The 19,177-nt window shown below is 33.3% G+C and overlaps 1 protein-coding gene across 2 annotated transcripts; it reads right to left on the bottom strand.

Moving 5' to 3' along the window:
• Positions 1-1,470: 1,470 nt before the first annotated feature.
• On the bottom strand, positions 1,471-18,001 carry Mitofilin (inner membrane mitochondrial protein mitofilin). 2 transcript variants are annotated; one of them, XM_089233350.1, is made up of 14 exons: positions 17,841-18,001; positions 14,148-14,200; positions 13,214-13,384; positions 12,852-12,945; positions 11,254-11,302; positions 8,493-8,582; positions 7,744-7,877; positions 5,091-5,188; positions 4,770-4,899; positions 3,719-3,842; positions 3,077-3,168; positions 2,663-2,794; positions 2,282-2,510; positions 1,471-2,161 (listed from the first exon to the last, which is right to left on the bottom strand). In XM_089233350.1, the coding sequence occupies exons 1-14, from the start codon at positions 17,877-17,879 to the stop codon at positions 1,545-1,547; spliced, it is 2,052 nt and encodes a 683-aa protein (XP_089089476.1). In that variant the 5' UTR covers positions 17,880-18,001; the 3' UTR covers positions 1,471-1,544. The 2 variants fall into 2 exon arrangements, with proteins under 2 accessions (XP_089089476.1, XP_089089477.1); XM_089233351.1 differs by lacking the exon at positions 8,493-8,582 and having other exon boundaries at positions 17,841-17,978.
• Positions 18,002-19,177: the final 1,176 nt, after the last annotated feature.

The following is a 19,177-nucleotide window of genomic DNA, read 5'->3' as shown; positions in this document are numbered from 1 at the left end:
CTAAAATAATTAACAATATGATGACCATGAATGATTCATAAATGAAAGAAGTGTAAACGAAGAGAAAAAAAATTGTTAGAACCCATAAAAAGCCCAAAAATATTATTTCTCATATACAAAGCTAATTAACAACCTTAGTATGTATAAAACTCAAAATGTAATAATATTGCCCCCCCCCCCCCCCCCAATATTAACTAATATTATATGAAGCAAATAAGAGAAGAAATTTGAATTTTCCCAGACTGTTGAACCTGGGAGGTGAAGGAAACGTCAGAACATCATCTCTAACCATACTTTTATCTTCAATGTTGGGCCATTGATAAGTAGATGTATAGAAGCATTCTTCTTCAGAATTTTGACAAGTCTCAATTTCAATTAGTTGCCAACGAACATCTTTACTGACTTTTTATTTGTGAATTTGATGAGAACCCAATCACAACAACCTTCGCTACTGAAATTGTTTTTGGCATTATGTCCCTTAAGTGTTTTATTCTTTTTCCATTTCTTGACATACATATTCTATGTCTGTAGAAGCAGCTAGTGCAGACTCAGGAGCTTTAATACCATTCTTCAGTTTCGTTCCACAATTGGTAAAGCCAATGCAGGATTAGCTATGGGGCTAGCATAAATATGTTGGGTTCCACTTGCCCCAGCAAAGGAAACAACAAACAGTAAATTGTTGAACAAAGTTGGGGATACAATATAAAAAAAATCTGTTTAAATCATTAAGTTCAACAAACCCTTAAAAAACAAGGTTAGTCCAACCCATAAAAACAGGGGGAAACAGTTGTCAGTTTATTCTTTAAGCAGAAAACTGACAGACTTGAAATATTAGGCTGATCTATGCACCATCTTTGAGCTAAAGTGTGACATCACTATTAATCGCTATAGCGAATCGCTGTTTATTATTCCATTATTTTTTTTATGATTTCCAAGACATCACTTGCAGCAGCAAACCTGTTACTCGATCAAAGATGGATGGCAAGCCTGCTCTCTTTTATATGGGCCTTAGCCCCCATCTATAGTTTTCACACAATTTTTATGTACTAACACAAAAATATACACCACATTCTTTTACATGCAAAAAGTACATTGATTTTAAAGGGGGGAAACTGGAAAGCATTCTAAGGGGAATCCACTGTATTGTTGTTCATAATAAAATTCCAGTGAAAACCAAAAGGATTAGAATAATCAGAATCTAACAAAATATATTTAATAAAATTACAATTTACTTTTACTATTGCTGGAACAAAATACCAATCAATCTGTGTTTCAGATTCACTGTAATCAAATATTACACTAATAATTTAGCAAAATACATGTCTCACACACACAAGGCTTCTTGTGCAGCTTTTATAAGATCTGACTAATGTTGATATAACTCTGGATTAGAATGGATTACTTTAATTCAATTTTATGAACCCGAAATGGAAGTCACGCACTCAAAAAAATGAATTTAGAAGAAAAAAATCACTAGGTTAATTTACTTTAATCAAGAAACAAATTACATTATTCATACAGATCTGTCATAAAAAAATATGAATCTAGTGGTTTGCCTGTACACCTATTGCAGCAGCATATGTAATCAAACAGTTTATGGCTTGTGAAGTTTCCAAAAGTAGTCGAACTTCAGATATCCAGTCCCTTGCAACATTATAGGGTTCTCCATTGAGCCAGTTAGCATAGTACAATGCTTTTGTCAAGTCATTCCTCTGAAGACAATAACTCACTCTGCTTAAAATATCATATGTATCCAAGTCAGAAGGATCAACATCAACTTTTCCCTCAATTTCTTCTTTTGGGATATGATCACTATCAATAATAAGCAGTGATTGCATGTAAGACAATACATAACGAAACAAGCTCCGATTATTTCCTTCCACCATGGCAACCCTCTGACATATTTTCTTCACTTTGTCGAATCTTTGTTTCAAATTTTCAGAGGTGTAAACACCTCTATGAATAGCCTGCGATGGAATTCCAGCTAAAACAGTTGTGACAAAAGAACTTTCTTCACCAGCAGCAGCTTTAACGACAGCCAGTTCCTTACCCAAAGGTTTTGGAATTTCTGAGAAACCACTATGGAGAGTATTCCTCATAGCTTGACAAGCAAGCCACAATGCTTGGACTTTTTGTGTAGATTCATCTAATTCAGCACGAGCTATAAAAAGTGAACAAACAAAATTTTCAATAACATCAAACAATGGATTTGACAAAACTATGTTTAACCTTAACACAAATAAACAAATTTTAGGTAAAATGATTTCATGAGGCAAGGTACCTTTCAAATAATGTTCTATTCCTTTCAGCTTGGACATGCTTTCAGAAATCTGAGAAATGAAGATTCCTTTTTGTTGCAGTAACATATCGTCCAGCTCCATATTTTGCCTTCTTGTCAACTCTTGTTGTTGTATGTACAATGCCTCTTGCAAGTGGTCAGCATGTACAGCTGCTTGACGACGTAATTGTCGCCTCATATCTGCTTCAAACTGTTCTCTTATTACATCAAGCTACAAATATACAAAAAAAAAATTGTTAAAAACAAAAATTCCATATGAATAATAAATTTATCACTGAATATTCAAAAAATTATTCAAGAATATAAATTTGTTTGATGAGAATGAAAGATCTTAATAATAAAAAATAATAAGAGAAACTTAACCTGCTTTTGAAAAGCTGCTTCTAATGTCCTCTGCCTAACAGCAAGCTCAGTTTCGATTTTAGCCTCTACACTTTTTTCATCTTCTACTTTTTGTGTCATCTTGGCTTCTTCAATTCTGTGTTTTTCAGAAACCTAAAAACATTAACTTATTGAAAAATATGTTGATTATAGATAACAGGGAGAAAAGTCTGAATCAGTTTCATAATTAAAAACAAAATTCATGTCGCTCACATTTATAGATATTATTTGCTAATATCAGAATAGAATTGTGTAAAATATAATTATAATGCAGGTGACACTGAATCTAGCTGATTAACTTAAAATACTAGCGCAGTAGAACTTTGGAAATAATTGGAAATTTTAGAAGTAATTGGAAACTAGCAATAATAATCAAGAGAAAAAATTAAAATGAACCTGATGTTTAGCTAAATCTTTTTGCAAATTTTCAATTCGTCTGTGAGCATGTGCAATCAATAAATTCAGTTCATCTTCAGTCATACTCTGATCTATAAACATACAAAAGATGAGCAAATTATGTTTTGTTTTATGTTAATTTATATAACAAATATATTACTGATACATATATAGTATTTTTTATAATGTGGCATTCTATCCACACTTAAGGTAGCATTAAAAGGAAAGGTATGTAAGAGAACGTATTCTGGCACCACAGAGTACAGTTCTCACATAACCGTAGTTAATGACTCATTTTTGCAAAAAATTTATTTTTACCCATAATTTCTGAAAAAATAGTGACAAACATGTTTTTTAAAACTGTTGAGACTCAAACAAGATACAGACAATTGGATACAATGCAAAGATGAATTTTGGGAAGAAAATTCAACAGGCCTCTGTAAGGAATTTAACCACCATCCATTTTTTTGCAATCCAAGCAAGTGCATTAGCTAATATTCTACAGAATTGTATTTCCTGCAGAGGCATGTTCATTCCCTTCAAAATTCAGGTGACTGTACCTTACATGAATGGCAGAGTGTGACATATAATTTTGGGCTTAAACCTCTGTGGCTAAACACTAACATATGAAGAGGAAAAAACCTTTGTTTTTATGCAGATATTTTGGAAGAACAACTTGAAGCTCTTTTCTAAATTGAATTCTTGCTTTTTCCACTAGGTCTTTGTACTCTGTTGCAGTTTTTGACTTGGCATGAGCAGCAAATATCTAGAAAATTATTAAAAGTTATGCATAAGAGTGAAGATCAGTTTGTTCATAAGATAGGTATAAAAACAAAATTAATTATATTAGAGTTCACTCCATAATACTAGCTTTTTGCCTTCATTGATGAACAAAAGAAAAGACCTGTAATTATAAATAAAATGAATAATAGTGAAAACAATGGCACATATTTTATTGAGATGCGTAATCAAAACGTGAAACTAGTTGTTTTATGCTAGATGAGAGGTAAAAAAAAGTAGTTATGAAAATCATGAGTGCACATTAAAATGAAGACATTCACACCTATCATGTGTGTTTCTGTAAATGAAACTTGTACTCAATTGCAATGTTTTTTGGTATGATTGACTTATCAAAATATGTGCCTAGTTGATCTCATTCAGTTAATATTGTTTATATTGTTATCAGTTAATATTTCAACCAGAAAAAAGCTGATTTCAAAAAGTATTGGGTATATTTGGAGTATTTTTTTTTAAATAATAATAAACAATAATGAAAAGCTTGTGTAAAATATTTCCTATATATTCCTATTCATGCTTTACTCACAGTGAAGGCATAACTTTTTAGCCCAGTCTCAACTCCCTTCCACAAAACAAGCCATGGAAACTCTAACTTTCCTAATAACTTTTCTATCTGAATAGCAACCGGGTGGCATGGTGGTAAGATGCTCGTCGAGCACTGTGAAGGTTGCTGTCACGGTCCTGGGTTCGAACCCGAGAGAGGATATAGATAAGATATTTTCCCTAACGAACTTTATGCAACCACCAATAGACACAGTGCCTTCATTTCCAACCCATCTCATTAATGGCAGTAAATTGCAATATAGCAATATGGCCAGAGTTGGTGTTTGGTGAAGTAGTATCTGAGAATTGAGTTAAAAATCTTAGAAAATAATGCATATATATGTTAAATTACTTTTTCTTCTGCTTCTTCAAGTTGTTTTTCTGCTTTTTTTACAGCTTCAATTCCAGAATTTGCAACAGGACTTTTTGAGCCACTTTCATTGCACTTTTGGATATCATCTTTCAGTTTCTCCACAAGTAATCTATCAAAAAAAAATTGATTCAGTGCATAAATAAAAAGAATCCTTTTAAATTTTGAAGGAGTAAGAATTTTTAATCAGAGTAAAATTACTCTGATCATCCGGGTGGCATGGTTATGTGAAGTCACATAACCTGTATTCACAATTATTTTATTGCCAATTAGCTGTCACTAACTAAAACAAAATATGCTTACTTGGCTTGGGCAAATCTTTCATTTACAATATTTAGTTTTTTGGTTTCTTGAGAGCCAGCAAGGTCAGCTTCTTTCCAGTATTCATCACTATCAACACCCTAAAATATTTTTATAAGAAGACTTCATAGCATTAAGACAAAATTAAGTTTAAGTATTAATTTTATAATTATTCCAAATTATAAAAATTAAAAGTAAGAAATTTAACTTGTTAAAAGAAAAAAACTTAAATGATACTGTACAGTCAAACCTCTTTTTTTCAAAAACTCTATTTCTCGAAAAACTCTACATCTCACAAAATGAAAAAAATTATTGCATTTACTGTACTGAATCAATGCATTTTCACCTCTCTGTCTCTGAAGTAATTTTATAAAAACTATCTCGGCCAAGCCCAATGATAACAAAAAGAAAACACGAAAATTCCTTTTATTGCTTTTCTCTGGAGGTGAAAGAAACGAATAAGAAAGGATTATTCGTACAGCCCATTGCGCTGATGGATCTTGTTGATCATAGGCGGATACTGTGTGGCTGACAGACGGGTGGATGTCATGTGGGGAAGGCTTGTTCAGCATGGCAAAAAGTCAGCCAACAGATAGTTCAAAGTGGCTTCAAGAAAACTACAGGTTTCGAACCAATCATCTCAGCGATGAAGGAATCAGATCTGGCAAACCACTCAAATTTCAATAAATCTCAGAAGAATGTTGAAAATGGAATTTCAGAACATTAGGGCATTACTAAAAAAACATGTGAAAAAAATTTTGAATGTATTTTAGTGTATTTGCATATAGTTTGTGATTGAACATTTATTGTGTAACTTAACGAATAAATTTCATCAGTATGCAGTAAAATATAGTATGGTATTTTTAGCTTATAATCAAATTTTTCGACATTTTTGGTGTGTTTTTCTTTTCTTAAAAAAGTCTATTTCTCAAAAACTCTATCTCAAAATTTTTTTCAGTCCCGTCAGTTTCGAGATAGAGAGGTTTGACTGTATATTAAACACTGGTGCAATAAATATATTTTTATCATGTTCATTTCACAGAAGCACTCATTATTTTTTTATTTTTATATATATCAACTCAGGGATGTAAGTGCCACTCATGCATTTTTGAGCAACCTTTCGTTTTTGGAGCAGAAAAATGAAGCAGGACTAAAAACAGATTGTATCTGTAATATAAACAGTAACTTTTCCCTAAAATACTGAAAATTTTGCCAAAAATGGTTGGAATGGATAATTTTAAGTCCATTTAAAAAAATTTTCTGAAGTATCTGTCGCTGCTGAATCGATTACCATCGATTAAAGGGCGTCCTGAAGCCGTTTTCTCTATACCATCGCCCTCTACCATGCATTACTGAAAGGACAATATCGATTATTTGACTTTTTTCTATATTCACATGCATACTGAGAGCCTAGGCAACAAAAATTTTTTGTTGCTTGAATACCAAAATCTTATTCACCCTCTTATAGCAAAAAAGTGTGGAATATAAAGGTTCCATGAAAAAAAAAGTATCTCTGTCAATGCTGTGGTGGCTCTTGGACCGTGCAGCTGCATGGAGCGCCATGGGCAGCTGGTTGGAAGGAGTGGCACAGCCAAGGCTTTTCCTACAAAGATTGTGTCTAATTAGACACAGAATTTTTTTTTAATTTTGGAATAATAAAAATACAGACACCACACATTGCCACTCTTTTACTCTTTTGGGCCATGCCTTGATGACAAAGATGTTGAGTGAACTTGAGCAAAATGACAGGCCGTAATGCTGGAAACAAGAATGGGCTCTATCATCTGGGGCAAGTTTGCATTTTGGTATCCCCTCCCCTCCCATTAATTTTGGGAGCAGGCAAAGAACGAATTCGGATTCTCAGTTGTCCAAAGCCCTGCAGAACCCTGTGCAGTCAACTAGCTTCTGCCCTGGAAATCTTAGGGTAGGTATATCGGCATCAATGTGTTCAACTCTATGTTGAAGATTTTGAGATTAATGAAAAAAATCTTTAACCCCAAAAAGAAAGAAAATATGATGGCTCATCAATAAAAGGTGTAATGTGGAAAAAGTTATGTGGCATAATTAAGAATGGTGAAATAACATTGTACGAAAAAAAGTGCAATTTCTTTAAAAGCAGGATGCATGCTCAAGCACATTTTGTTGGGTAAACAATATATATGGCTTTGGGCCGATAAAAAATCAGGTACATTCCAGGGTCCCCAGGCAGGAAACTCTTTCAGCCTCCCACCAGGATCATCTTTAGAGGCATTGCACCCAGGTGGCAGGTGAGCTAGCACCGCCCGTGATAATCATGTTACATGATTATAAAAATTATGCATAAATCCCCATATTTTTATATAAAAAAAATTATTATACAATCAAAAATATGCAGTTGAACTGATTAGTAAACAGTTGTTACTCATAAAGCCAGTGAAAGAATGAAATTTTGAAAATTCATAACTGACATCTTGCACAACTGAAAACACATCTGCTTCATGATGTAATGTATAATGTATTCAACTAAATTGCTTATACATAACATGAGCCAGCAGAGAGGTTATTTATTCAGATTTGTTAAGAAAATCATATCAATTTTTCTATTTATGCTTTGTATTAATCATGTACCAAAATATCAAAATTTTTGGACAACAAAATTTAATTTAGAAAAAAATACCTGCGGACTTTCAAGTGCACGATATAACTTGGCAGTGTGTAGCTTGATCGCTTCCATGGCAGATTCACCAGCATCAATAGCTTGCTTAATACATGTTTCCAGCTCAATAACTTCATTTTGAATTATATTTTCACCTAAGGGAAAATATTTCAAATGTACTAAAGTAAGATGTGCATATTTTGAAAATTGAATATATCATTATTATAACTTTACAACAAAATTTTATGTGAAAGTGTTCATGATAGTATTTTGAATATGCTGAAGGGATATGAACAGATGATAGCATATGTAGTGTTAACTATCATGGAAAAAAAAATTGGCTAAGTGAAAACCTTTACAGATTTACAAAAAAAACCACTCAATCAACATGTGTGAACTTTTTTTTTCTTTTAATACAATATTAAATAATTCTCAAATAAACACACTTTTTCCATTTACTGAGTTAGATCAAAAAGACTTTTTAATATATAAATCACCACTTCATAAAAAATTTTATAACATCTATTTTATCTCATTCTTCACTGATATAATTTTCAAAAAACAATATAATTATTACGGAATGCACAATACAGACCCCTCATTAAGCTATCAAAAATGAAAATAAAGTAAAAGTAAAGCTATAATGGTAAAAGCAAAAGAAATAAGATAATTTTTTTTTTAAAATTGTTTTTTCCCTTTCCCTTACAGTCATGCTAAAAAAAATATAACTTTTTAAAGACAATTGGCCAAAATGAAGTTGAAACACAAACCAGAAAGCTCATTTTGTTTTTTTTTCTCAAAGTCAGAAGATGGTTTATCAACAATGGGCTTTATTGCACTAAGAAATTCTGTTTTACTTTCTGTAAGCAAAAAAATAATGATAATAAATAAAATAAATGAAAAATAGTAACAGAATGTAATTAGCACTTTAAGATGTTCAAATAAAGATATAACTCATGATAGCTGCAGCATAACTTCAAAATAATTACTTAAAATTATTCATAATCAGAGCTACATTCGCTTTAACAATGTGATGTAAGCCTGTATTGATACCACTGAAAATAGTGTCTTTCAGTTATACAGTCAAATCCACTTTATAACGAAATCAAATACTACAAAGTATCAGTTGTAACGAATTTTTCCCCATCCAAGTGAACCAGCAATACCAAAATAATGTTAAAAATACCACTTAAAACATATTTATGTATATCGGATATAACAAAGTTTTCAGCAAGAATGGAATTTTTTTCAATAGGATAAAGTTCCATAAAAAATCAGAAGTTCTCTTTCACAAACAAAGTCTGAATGTAAAATATTACTGTATGAGAAAAGCTATGGGGTGCTCCTTAAGTGCCATCTATAGCTAGATGGCGATCTCTAGATCTCTAAATATAGATAGCACTGTAATGTTTCATTCCAGAACCACTCGAATACACAGGGATCGCATAACCGCAGTTTTATTTATATCAGCATTTCTCAGTTTTTGTGAATCTCAGGACCATTAAATTGTTTGTAAAGGTTTCATGAGCCAATTCTGTTTTGTAAGGCTTGGTACCAAGAACAATTGAGTTTGACCAAAACACTCAAAAACCTGTTAACTGCTTTGCAACTTCAAAGAGATCTCAAAGGATCAGGGTTTAGCCTAGTGTTTTAAAGTGGGTGTCGTCAACCTTCATCAAGAGTGTTGTAGCAAGCTGTTGACATTGATGATTGCCTATTCAATGCTTAAGTGAACTATTCTGAAGAGCCGTGGATAAATGTGGCAAAAGATAGAGAACCACTGGTTCAACCAATGACCAATCGGAACAGTGAAGTTCCTCAATTTGCAAAGTTATGGGTACATTAGAAATTTTAAAATCATACTTTAATAATGTAACAATGAAAGAGATCAATCGTAAATTATACAGGGTATTTCAAAAAAAACATCGCCAAAATGAAAGGGCAATTCAGGCATACGATAATAATCAATAATCACATAGGTATGCAAAAAACCATCTGGAAGCAGCAGACATCATTTAAAACAATATGTAATATGAGGACAACGAAGAAGAATCCTACTATAGTAATTTATTTAGGAACAATACTACTACAGTAGATGCGCAAAGTTTTTGCCATAGACACTGGCACATGCATTACATTGTAGCTGCATGGACTACTGCACTTTCTCAAAAATACCAAGTGCATGACCCAACCAGGTATATTTATCACCTGTACTTGCTTCGGCAGTACATATACTAAAATTGGAATGACACAAAGGTATATTTACCAGTGTGTGATGCAACAACTCCTTGTAGCAGCTCCGGATAACATTTGTGCATCTATGTTCCCATGTGATTTTGGATTGTTATCATATGCCTGGATTGCCCTTTCATTTTGGCGATGTTTTTTTTAAACATCTTGTATATATGGACTTGCTTATGAAAAAAAAAAAGCACATTTCAAAACTTATAAAAAAAATTCATTAATTTAGGAAGGAATCAAGGAATTTGCTTCTGTCCTGTTAACTTTTTTTGTTCCTGTTAACTTGTCCTATTATCTTGCACATTATCATGTATTGACAAATATATTACCCAATCAATAACATGGAAGTTGAATACCACTTTATCTCAAAAACTCTGTTAAACTATTTTCTGTTCTAGCAAGATTTGAGACAGGTTTGATTGTACATATGTACAGCAATTCCAAACTATGAGTGTTTTGACTTGAAAGTTAATAGCTAAAAATGCTTCAACTTGCAAGTACATATTTTCCTTCCGAATTTGAAAAGTACACAGAAAAACTCATTTCATGTATGAAAGCTCTGACACTTTGAACAAGTCAAAAGTGACAGTACTGTCTGTGTAATACTGTATTGTGCTGTGAACTTTAATTGATTTTTAAATGATTAAAGATATATTTATCATTTTAACCTTTAAATGATAAATAACCATATTTTAAATTTTAACCGTATTTTAAATATTTTTCTATAAAGATACGAAAAATCAGAAGAATCTGGTTTCCGACTGGAAGATATTGAGAAGGCTGAAAAATTGGAAGCCTTCTGTGTAAATTGGAAGTATTGGCACCTATGCATTGGTGATAAGCACAAGCAGTAGTAGGATTTAGCCAGTTTATACGAAAGTAAGAATAAGGTTGTGATTCTCAAAAAGTCAAGCACTTTAGTCTGGCACCAAATTGCTTTGAGATCAGGCAGGGATGCTGCAAGATTTTTTAAATTCTATTCTCATTACCAAGAGTGCAATGAATGTAAAAGGGCCTGGGATGATCTAATGGTAAAACATACACCTTTCATCATGAGCATATTGAAGAAAGTGGGTTTGAACCTAGGGCTTGGAAAACCATTAATACAGTAGATTTAAATTTTTTCACTCGTATATCCTTCAACAATGAAAGAGCTTGAGCATATTGACTATAATTGAAAAAAATCTCATTCTCTACTATTTGTCATAGTGTTGTTGTACATATCAAAAACACTGGCTTATTTGTGGAACAAAAAAAAAAAAAAGAAGATTTCAAACTGCAAATATATACCCTTTTGCTTTTCATACTCTTGGGGTTTTGTTTCAAGTAACTTCTCTTCCTGAAAAATAATAATCATCTATAAATATGAAATTGATTTCCCATCTGTGTGTTATCAATACAAAATTTTGCATACAGGGGAAAGTAGCCAAACTTTTACTGGTGCCTAATTTGGGGGACCACCTCTTTTAAAAAATAGGAATTGAGATTAGTGCATTTACTTGATACCAGAGGGCAGGACTACTAAAGAAGTGTGCATATCACATTTTTGATATTTCCAGTTGAATTTTGTCTTGGTATGATTACACATTTTCTTTGTTACAACTAGTCGAATCCCATTGTAACGAATACCATTATAGTGTGAAAATCTTGTTTTAACAAACACTTTTCTAATCTCCCAGATAAGTTTTATAGGAACAATGCAAAAACTCGGAATTCCGTTATATTGAAATTTCTTTGTAACGAAATGATTTCCCCGGTCTCTTGGAGTTCGTTATAACAGGATTCGACTGTATTTGTTACTATTTTTCATCACATTTTCTTAAGGCTTGACTCAAAGGAAAGTGTTGTTTTGTTATTTGCTGTATATTTCCTAACTCTTTGATTGTATTTTTAGTAATAAGCAATTAAAATATATCTTTATGGTCACTCCTTAATGAACTATTTTTTTTTTTTTTTTTGTCAAAGCAATGTTCAAAAATATTGTTTAAACTTTTTTTTTAACAACTGGTCCAACTTGAGAAACTAGGCATCCAAATTAGGAAACCAGTTTCCTAAGTTGGACCAATTTCACTTTTTTGGTTTTCATGATACCATTCAAATATGAAATGAGATATAAAATTTTAATAACAATATTTTTAAACATAAATATAGTGCCTAACATCCTGCTCAGTTTGGTGACTTTTTGACGAATAGTATGACACAGTAATTTAGCAAAACGTGTGAAGTGGTCCAATTTAGGCTACATCCCCAACATCACAAGCATGCTAATCCAAACAGTTCAAGAAGTGTGAAAAAGAATGTCAGAAAGGCAATCCATCCCATGTACAACCCTTCCTAACTCTGGAGCTTTCACTATATATAATTGTTTTGCTCATGATTTTAATACATATATATAAGATACATCTTATTTTTACTTTAATTTAATTAGTGTACTACTTTTATTAGTATTTTACTTTCATTTTATAGTAAATTAGTGTTTAAAGGTAAATTATTGAAATATGCAAAAAAAAAAATTAATTTCTCATCATGTTATATGCCTACTGTATTCAAAACATTATCCAATTATATTATATATAGCCTCGTGGCATACTCTGTGGAACACGGGGAGTTGTTTCTGAAGGACCCAAATAAAAAAAAATAAAAATAAAAATTATATTATATTTGTATGCAATTGTATTGTATTAAAATACAGGATATGAATATGAAATTTTATTACATTTGTACAAAATTAACTAGATTGTTTCAATTTCCACTAAATTAACCATCATTTCCACAATTAAAGATCGTTCTCACGAAAACAGGACCCAACAAAAAAAGCTGGACAAATCCTTTACTTAAATATGATTGTTTCAGTGTTTAAGTTAGAATCTTTTTGTCATATAATTTACCTTCTTCTGCCGTTCTTGTTTTTTCTTCAATAGTCCAGATTCTATTGCTGCTTCTTTAATCTTCTGATCGGGAACAAGTGATGGCTTGGGCTGACTAAAATAAAATACATATGATTGACACGATGACATTATGCATGGCAATGATGCAGTGGTTAATGCAGTGATTACTGTAATTCTTATTTCTGTGAATGTGGTATAAAATTAAAAAAAATTGGATCAGAATTTGATACCATTAAACTCAATACACACGAGAAAAACTTTGACATTGTTATGTCAATTCAGGATTAGTGAGAATGATAAAAATAAATGTAAATAAATGACTACGGCTATTTTACTTTGTAAAATTTTCTGTGTGAACTTACACAGTAGCATCTTCCCAGTCAGGAATGGACCGCAAAACAACATTCAAGTATGGTATGTTTTCCTCTGCAATCTTTCGGAACTTCGGATCGTATTTGGCATATGCTATAGTAGCACCAGCTGCAGTTCCAGTTATAGCAATGATTGAGATAAAAGTTTTCTTGCCTTTACTCCTAATTTTAAGAAAAAATTAGAGCATTTCTCAATCGAGTTTCAAAATAAAAGTGAATTTTACTCATGGAAGTCCAACGCAGTGAAATGCTGCACATGTTATATAAATTCAACTATTCACCTACATGAGAAACCCAGTATAAATGAAAAAAGATATTTCTTTCATTCACATACCTGTGGATCTTTTTTCCGTCTATCTTGTCTTTTGTTCTCTTAATGAATGTTTTAACAATAAATTCAACTTCTGGTGACTTATTGCAGTGAACAGATACAACACATTCAGTTAAAACAGCAAAACCTGTTTGGCCCAGGCACAGATCCAGCACAATGGCTGGGAGGGATGGGATGATTTATTGTGTGGGTTCATTGGATTGTCCTATATTTCGCTGGACGCACACACACACACACAGATATAGTTTTAAATATTATTCTGCTCTTGGGAGAGGAGATGGCCCCCACCCCAGATCCACAACTGAATTAGCCCACCACATGTTACCCCCTTAACATACAGTGATGAGATATCACATCCCTGTACTTAAGGGGGTGTACTTCCTGGTGCATATAGAGAAAAAAATACATCCGTTCTCTCTCGACTGTACCAAAGAACATGGCCGACTCAAGCTTCACAACATAGGTGTTATTACTGTTTGTCAATGCAAAAACTGGAAAGACATTTGATGATAACATATATGGAATATTGACTTTAGATTTTAATTATTAAGAAGCCAAAAAGTATTTTCTAGAATTTATAAAAGAATCACCTACCTTGGAGGACTTGTAGCATATAAACATTTAGGAAGTTTTGCACCTTGATGACCCTAAAAGAAAGATTTAAAAAAAAATGTGTTTAAGTATGAATGTAGAATTAAGTAGAATGTGATCTTATGAACAAACAAAATCAAACAAAATCTGCATTTATTAATCAATAGTAACCTTTAGCATAACTGGATACATTATGTATATTTAATTTTAATTCAAAGTGAATATACGGTCGTACCCCGTTACAGTGCCAACCCCGCTTAGCGCCACAAATTTTCAGTGAACAAATCTTCCGTATAGGGATTATAATATAAAAAATCTGTTTTAGCACCAATTCGTTATAACACCAACTATTGTTTGGATGTATACCAAGTCTGTGTCATTTTCCAAGAATTCCTACAACATTTCTTCTCCCATCTCAATTTGCTTTTTTTTCTTAAAAGGAGTTGAGGATTTATCGTTTTTTCATTTCACTGTTATTATCGGTCAGCATAACAATAGTTTAAAGTAAATGACTTGAAGAATAAAGACTGGTGTGGTCAGGGGGTCTTAGATAGCACATTTAATACCTGAAAAAGTTCCTGTATAGGGACCAAAACAACAATTTCAATGAAACTGATTTATTGAAAAGGGAAAGTAACAATCAGCATACTGCACCAGTTCCTTTGTTTTTCTATGGTATAATGGTAAGTGCGCTTGCCCAGTATGCAAGAGGTCCTGGGTGATTCCCGGTGGAGAGAAACAACACTTAGTGCCCAAGTGGCATGGTGGTAAGATGCTGGTCTACCACCATGAAGGCTACTGTCATGGTCCCGGGTTCGAACCCGAGGGAGGATATAGATAAGATATTTTCCTTAACGAACTTGAGGTGACCACCAATAGACAATGCCTTCATGTCCAACTCATCTCATTAATGGCCGTAAATTGCAATATAGAAATATGCCCAGAGTTGGTGTTTGGTGAAGCAGTTTCTTCAAGGTATCCAAGTTTTTCATTTGATCATCTTTGTCGGAACCACAGTCGTTTTCTGCGGTCTACCACCATTTAACTGTCACATATTTTTACACCTGAATATGGGAGCTTTGTCGCATTATTGTGTTGGTGAAACTTAACAGTGTGGTTGTGTGTGTGTCTAGCGTTTGGCGTGTTTTATGTTCAGTTGGTGGTGCCATCTACCCTCCAAATTGCTAATGTGTGTATTTGAAATTCAATGTTTATATATTTGTGTTGTAGGTCTGTGTGATCACTGTGGCAACAAACCTTTTTTTCCGAAGGGAATAGCCGACTCAAAGTTAGAAAACCTTTGAAAATTGTATTTAGCTGATTACAACTGTGCAATCACAGGTTCCAAATCTGAATTTTCGAGAAAGGCAAAATATCAGAAGAGGGAATGTGAGGTTCATGAAATTAGGCTGCATAGACGCTGCCTTTGAATGCTGATGGATAGCCATGAGAATACCGTAATTTCTATGTTACCTGCAGGGACCAAATAACACTATCCTCATGAATTCTTAAGAAATCCGTAAGGTCTGTCCAGGGAATTTATTAGTGTTAGTAAACATCCATGCCTGTGCTGCTAAAATGGTTTCAAACACTGATCAGCATAAAGAATTTGTCCAAAGATGATGTCACTCTCCACTATCCATACAAAGGTTTTTAACAGCTGGCTGATGCGAAGATATATTTTGGAAATAGAGAAAATTCAACTACCCTGCAGGGAATTGAACCCATGTCCTTTCACTTTCCGAGTGAATGCCCAAGACCACTAGACTAGAGGCGATGAATATCTCAATCTTTCCTTAGAGTTTGTGTGCACTGAATGGGGCTGTACATGGACAATCGGACCTAACTCAGGCCAAAGCTCACAATTGCCAACAAAGCCACCAGATGGCAACTTATCCGAAGATGATGTCACTCCCCACTATCCATACAAAGGTTTGTATGGATCATCTTTGGATAAGTTGATATCTGGTGGCATTGTCAGCAATAGTGAGCTTCGGCCGGAGTTAGGTCTGACAGTTCATGTACGGTTCCGTTCAGCGCACACAAGCTCCAAGGAAAGATTGAGATATTTGTTGCTTCAGCGGTCTAGGGCGTTCACCCGGAAAGTGAAAGGACGTGGGTTCGATTCCCTGCAAGGGCAGTTGAATTTTCTCTTTCCAAAATACATCTTCGCATCAGCCAGCTGTTAAAAACCATTGTACAAAGAATTTGGTTGGCATTGATTGATTTGCCAAAAAAAAAAGTGCTAAATTTTTCCCCCAAAGCAGAATGTTTTACATTGTTCTGCAATGAGCCCTCAGCTGACTGGCAAAAAATGTTCTGTGCAGTAAAAATCACCAAAATAGTGTTTTGTACACTTTTCTTAAAATTCTTCTAGATTTTTCTGTGTTGGCATATCCTACTTTATGGCCTTTTTATATTTTGGACTATTGGGTTTATTTTGTAAGTATTTGAATGTTCGGAACAGCTTCGATATTGGTTACCACTTCCCTTGGCGATTTTTTTCAATGATAAGTCACTAAGGCAGACATAATAGCACTGGGTTACCATATCTGGTCTAGATCTTTCTTATCGTGGCACCAAAAATCACCAAATGGTGACCAATATCGAAGCTGTTCCCTAAATATCTGGGTGTAAAAAAATAAAACCTGGACTCTCTTTTAAATAATAAACCTATAAGAGCATACAAAAAAGTAATAAATATTAAAGGTACAATCTGATAAAATGACATCCAAGTGGGAAGGAAGAAAAAACATCAGTTTTTCAAATCATTCGAACAGCCACGGAAAAACAATAGCTATGGGTGAAATCATTTGGAAGAAAAGAGAAAGAGCTGGCTCTTATAGAAAGCCAGGGAGGAAACAGTGCCATCTGGATAAGGAAGATCTAAAACAGATACGGCAACCCAGCACCATTATGTCGGCTTTGGTGATTGCCAAAAATCACCAAGTGGTGACCATATCAAAGCTGTTCTGAATGTTGTACAATTCTTTTGGTGGCCAGAACAATTTCAGTGATTTCAAAGACATTTGACAAACAAAAAATTCTGAGTTGCGAAAAAGGGACCAGAACTTCGGTACGATCGGAAATCACTGATTCAGAAAAATATAATCTTAGCCTTACTTGATTGACAACAAGACTCTGAAACAGATTCACATGCCTTATCTTTATTCACATACACAACTACTAGTAACTACAGCATCAAACATTTTACATGAGACATTTAAAATGGAAGGGGTTAAACCCATTTCATAAATATTTTCAATCCTTAGCTAAATTTTAAAAGCACATGAAACACCCCCCCCCCCCAAAACAGTTAAAAAAAAAAAAATTCATGCAACGCAATTTTACAATAAAACATTTCTTGTATGTAACAATGTTCACAATAAAACATGTATTGAGATCTAAAACTAACAAAGTAGAACATCCCATTCCAAGCCATGCTGATTTGAAGAACTAATCATAAAATAGATGAAGAGGTGAAGACAATCTAATATATACTAAAAGTTATCAAAAATGGATGTTTTGCAATATAATATGTTATAATTCAACATTTTATTATACTGTACATCATTCACTGAAGCGCAAAAGGTTTTCTCCAATATTTATGTCAATGAGGAAAGCCGAATCACATCAATCGGTTTCGAACATCCTATCATGTTATAAATGCTAAGGGGTGAAAATTAGTTAACTTACTGTACTCTTGGAAGCAATGAGCTGAAGCGAACGCCACATTCTTCCAGCGATGAAATATATTTAGATGACTGTTTACAAAACGAAAACACCGCAAAAAAAAACAAGACCTTGCTCTTGCCCCGAAACCTACTGTTGCCACTGACAACTAAAATAATAGTTATATGTTTCAGACGGCTATGACCGCAAAACTAGCGAGTTCCGTTAAGTTTGAAGTCCCGTTTACACGCATGGAATGACCATAAGTCCCGTATTTCCCGTTTTTCCCACGAAGCTTATTTGAATTTTTATTCTTTATTGAAGTCAAAGGATGATATTATTTTCCCACTCATAAATTACATGCTAATTACAATTATAAATAATAATATTAATCTGTCACATTTGTCTTCGTGAACGTTTTATTTCGTGGAATTCATTTAAATCCACTGCAATTTTCAGTAATGCTTCATTCCCCACCACTTGATTTTTTACGTAATTTCTTGAATATTTGGCAACTTGTTTACTTTTGGCGTAATTTTTTGGCGATAATTGGCAATGTCCCGTATTTTTTGCGAAAAAATATGGTCAGCTTACGCATGGAGGAAAGAATAACAGGAGGTGGCGTGACTAGCGCGTCCCATGGAGGAAATTCTCCCCTCCATGAGCGCGTCCATTGAGAAAGTATGGCAAATCAGGGTTGCCAGATGAAGCCAGTGATCGCTCTATTAAAGGGACCAAGTAAGCCCAAACAAACCGTAGCTTCCCATGCTTTCCTATGAGAAAAACATCCCCGTTTTTAAAAAACATTTAAAAATTTTCTTTTCACTCTTCAGGAACTCAATTTTTTTTCTCAAATTCTGTGTATATATTTATACATTGAACGAGAGCTTTGACAATTTTAATTGTTATTTGTTTTCGAATATTAATTTCAACAACATAGAACCTTTCCCAAAATTACCAAAATTTACTCATATCTTGTGAAACAAAATTTCTTCTCAGCATTTTAATTTAAAAAAATTATGCCAAAGCATGTAACACCTCAGTGCTGAGAGAGAGAAAATGTTTAAAGACACTTGAACAAGCGGTGTTTGAAAAAATCTGACTATTTTTTTGCGAAAAACATTATACAGTATATGCAAAACATTAGCATATATAATGCCTTTCAGCTGTTTATATTAAAATATTGTAGAAATATTTCTAGTCCATGTAGAACAAAAACTCGAACACAGACAATTTTAGATTTCAAATTCAAGTCGAAACTGTGTTTTTTGTTCATACACATACCACTTTGAAAGCAAGGTAATAGGTACAAAATGAAGAGGGGAAAAAAACACCTCAAGTGATCATTTTCCTAAATACCA

Source organism: Pholcus phalangioides, unplaced genomic scaffold (assembly GCF_987345545.1).
Source record: "Pholcus phalangioides strain wild (caught in Gottingen) unplaced genomic scaffold, Ppha-v1.0 ptg000007l_1, whole genome shotgun sequence".
Lineage (NCBI taxonomy): Eukaryota > Metazoa > Arthropoda > Arachnida > Araneae > Pholcidae > Pholcus > Pholcus phalangioides.
The sequence above is the reverse complement of the archived record's forward strand: the minus strand, read 5'-3'. Positions and strand labels throughout refer to the sequence as shown.

Coding starts and splice junctions, on each gene's coding strand:
- Mitofilin (XM_089233350.1), bottom strand. CDS start 17,879: ATGTGGCGTTCGCTTCAGCTCATTGCTTCCAAGAGTACA. Junction 12,946..13,213: donor GACTGGGAAGATGCTACTGT/GTAAGTTCACAC, acceptor ATTTTATTTTAG/TCAGCCCAAGCCATCACTTG. Junction 3,843..4,769: donor TTGAAGAAGCAGAAGAAAAA/GTAATTTAACAT, acceptor ATAATTTTCTAG/ATATTTGCTGCTCATGCCAA.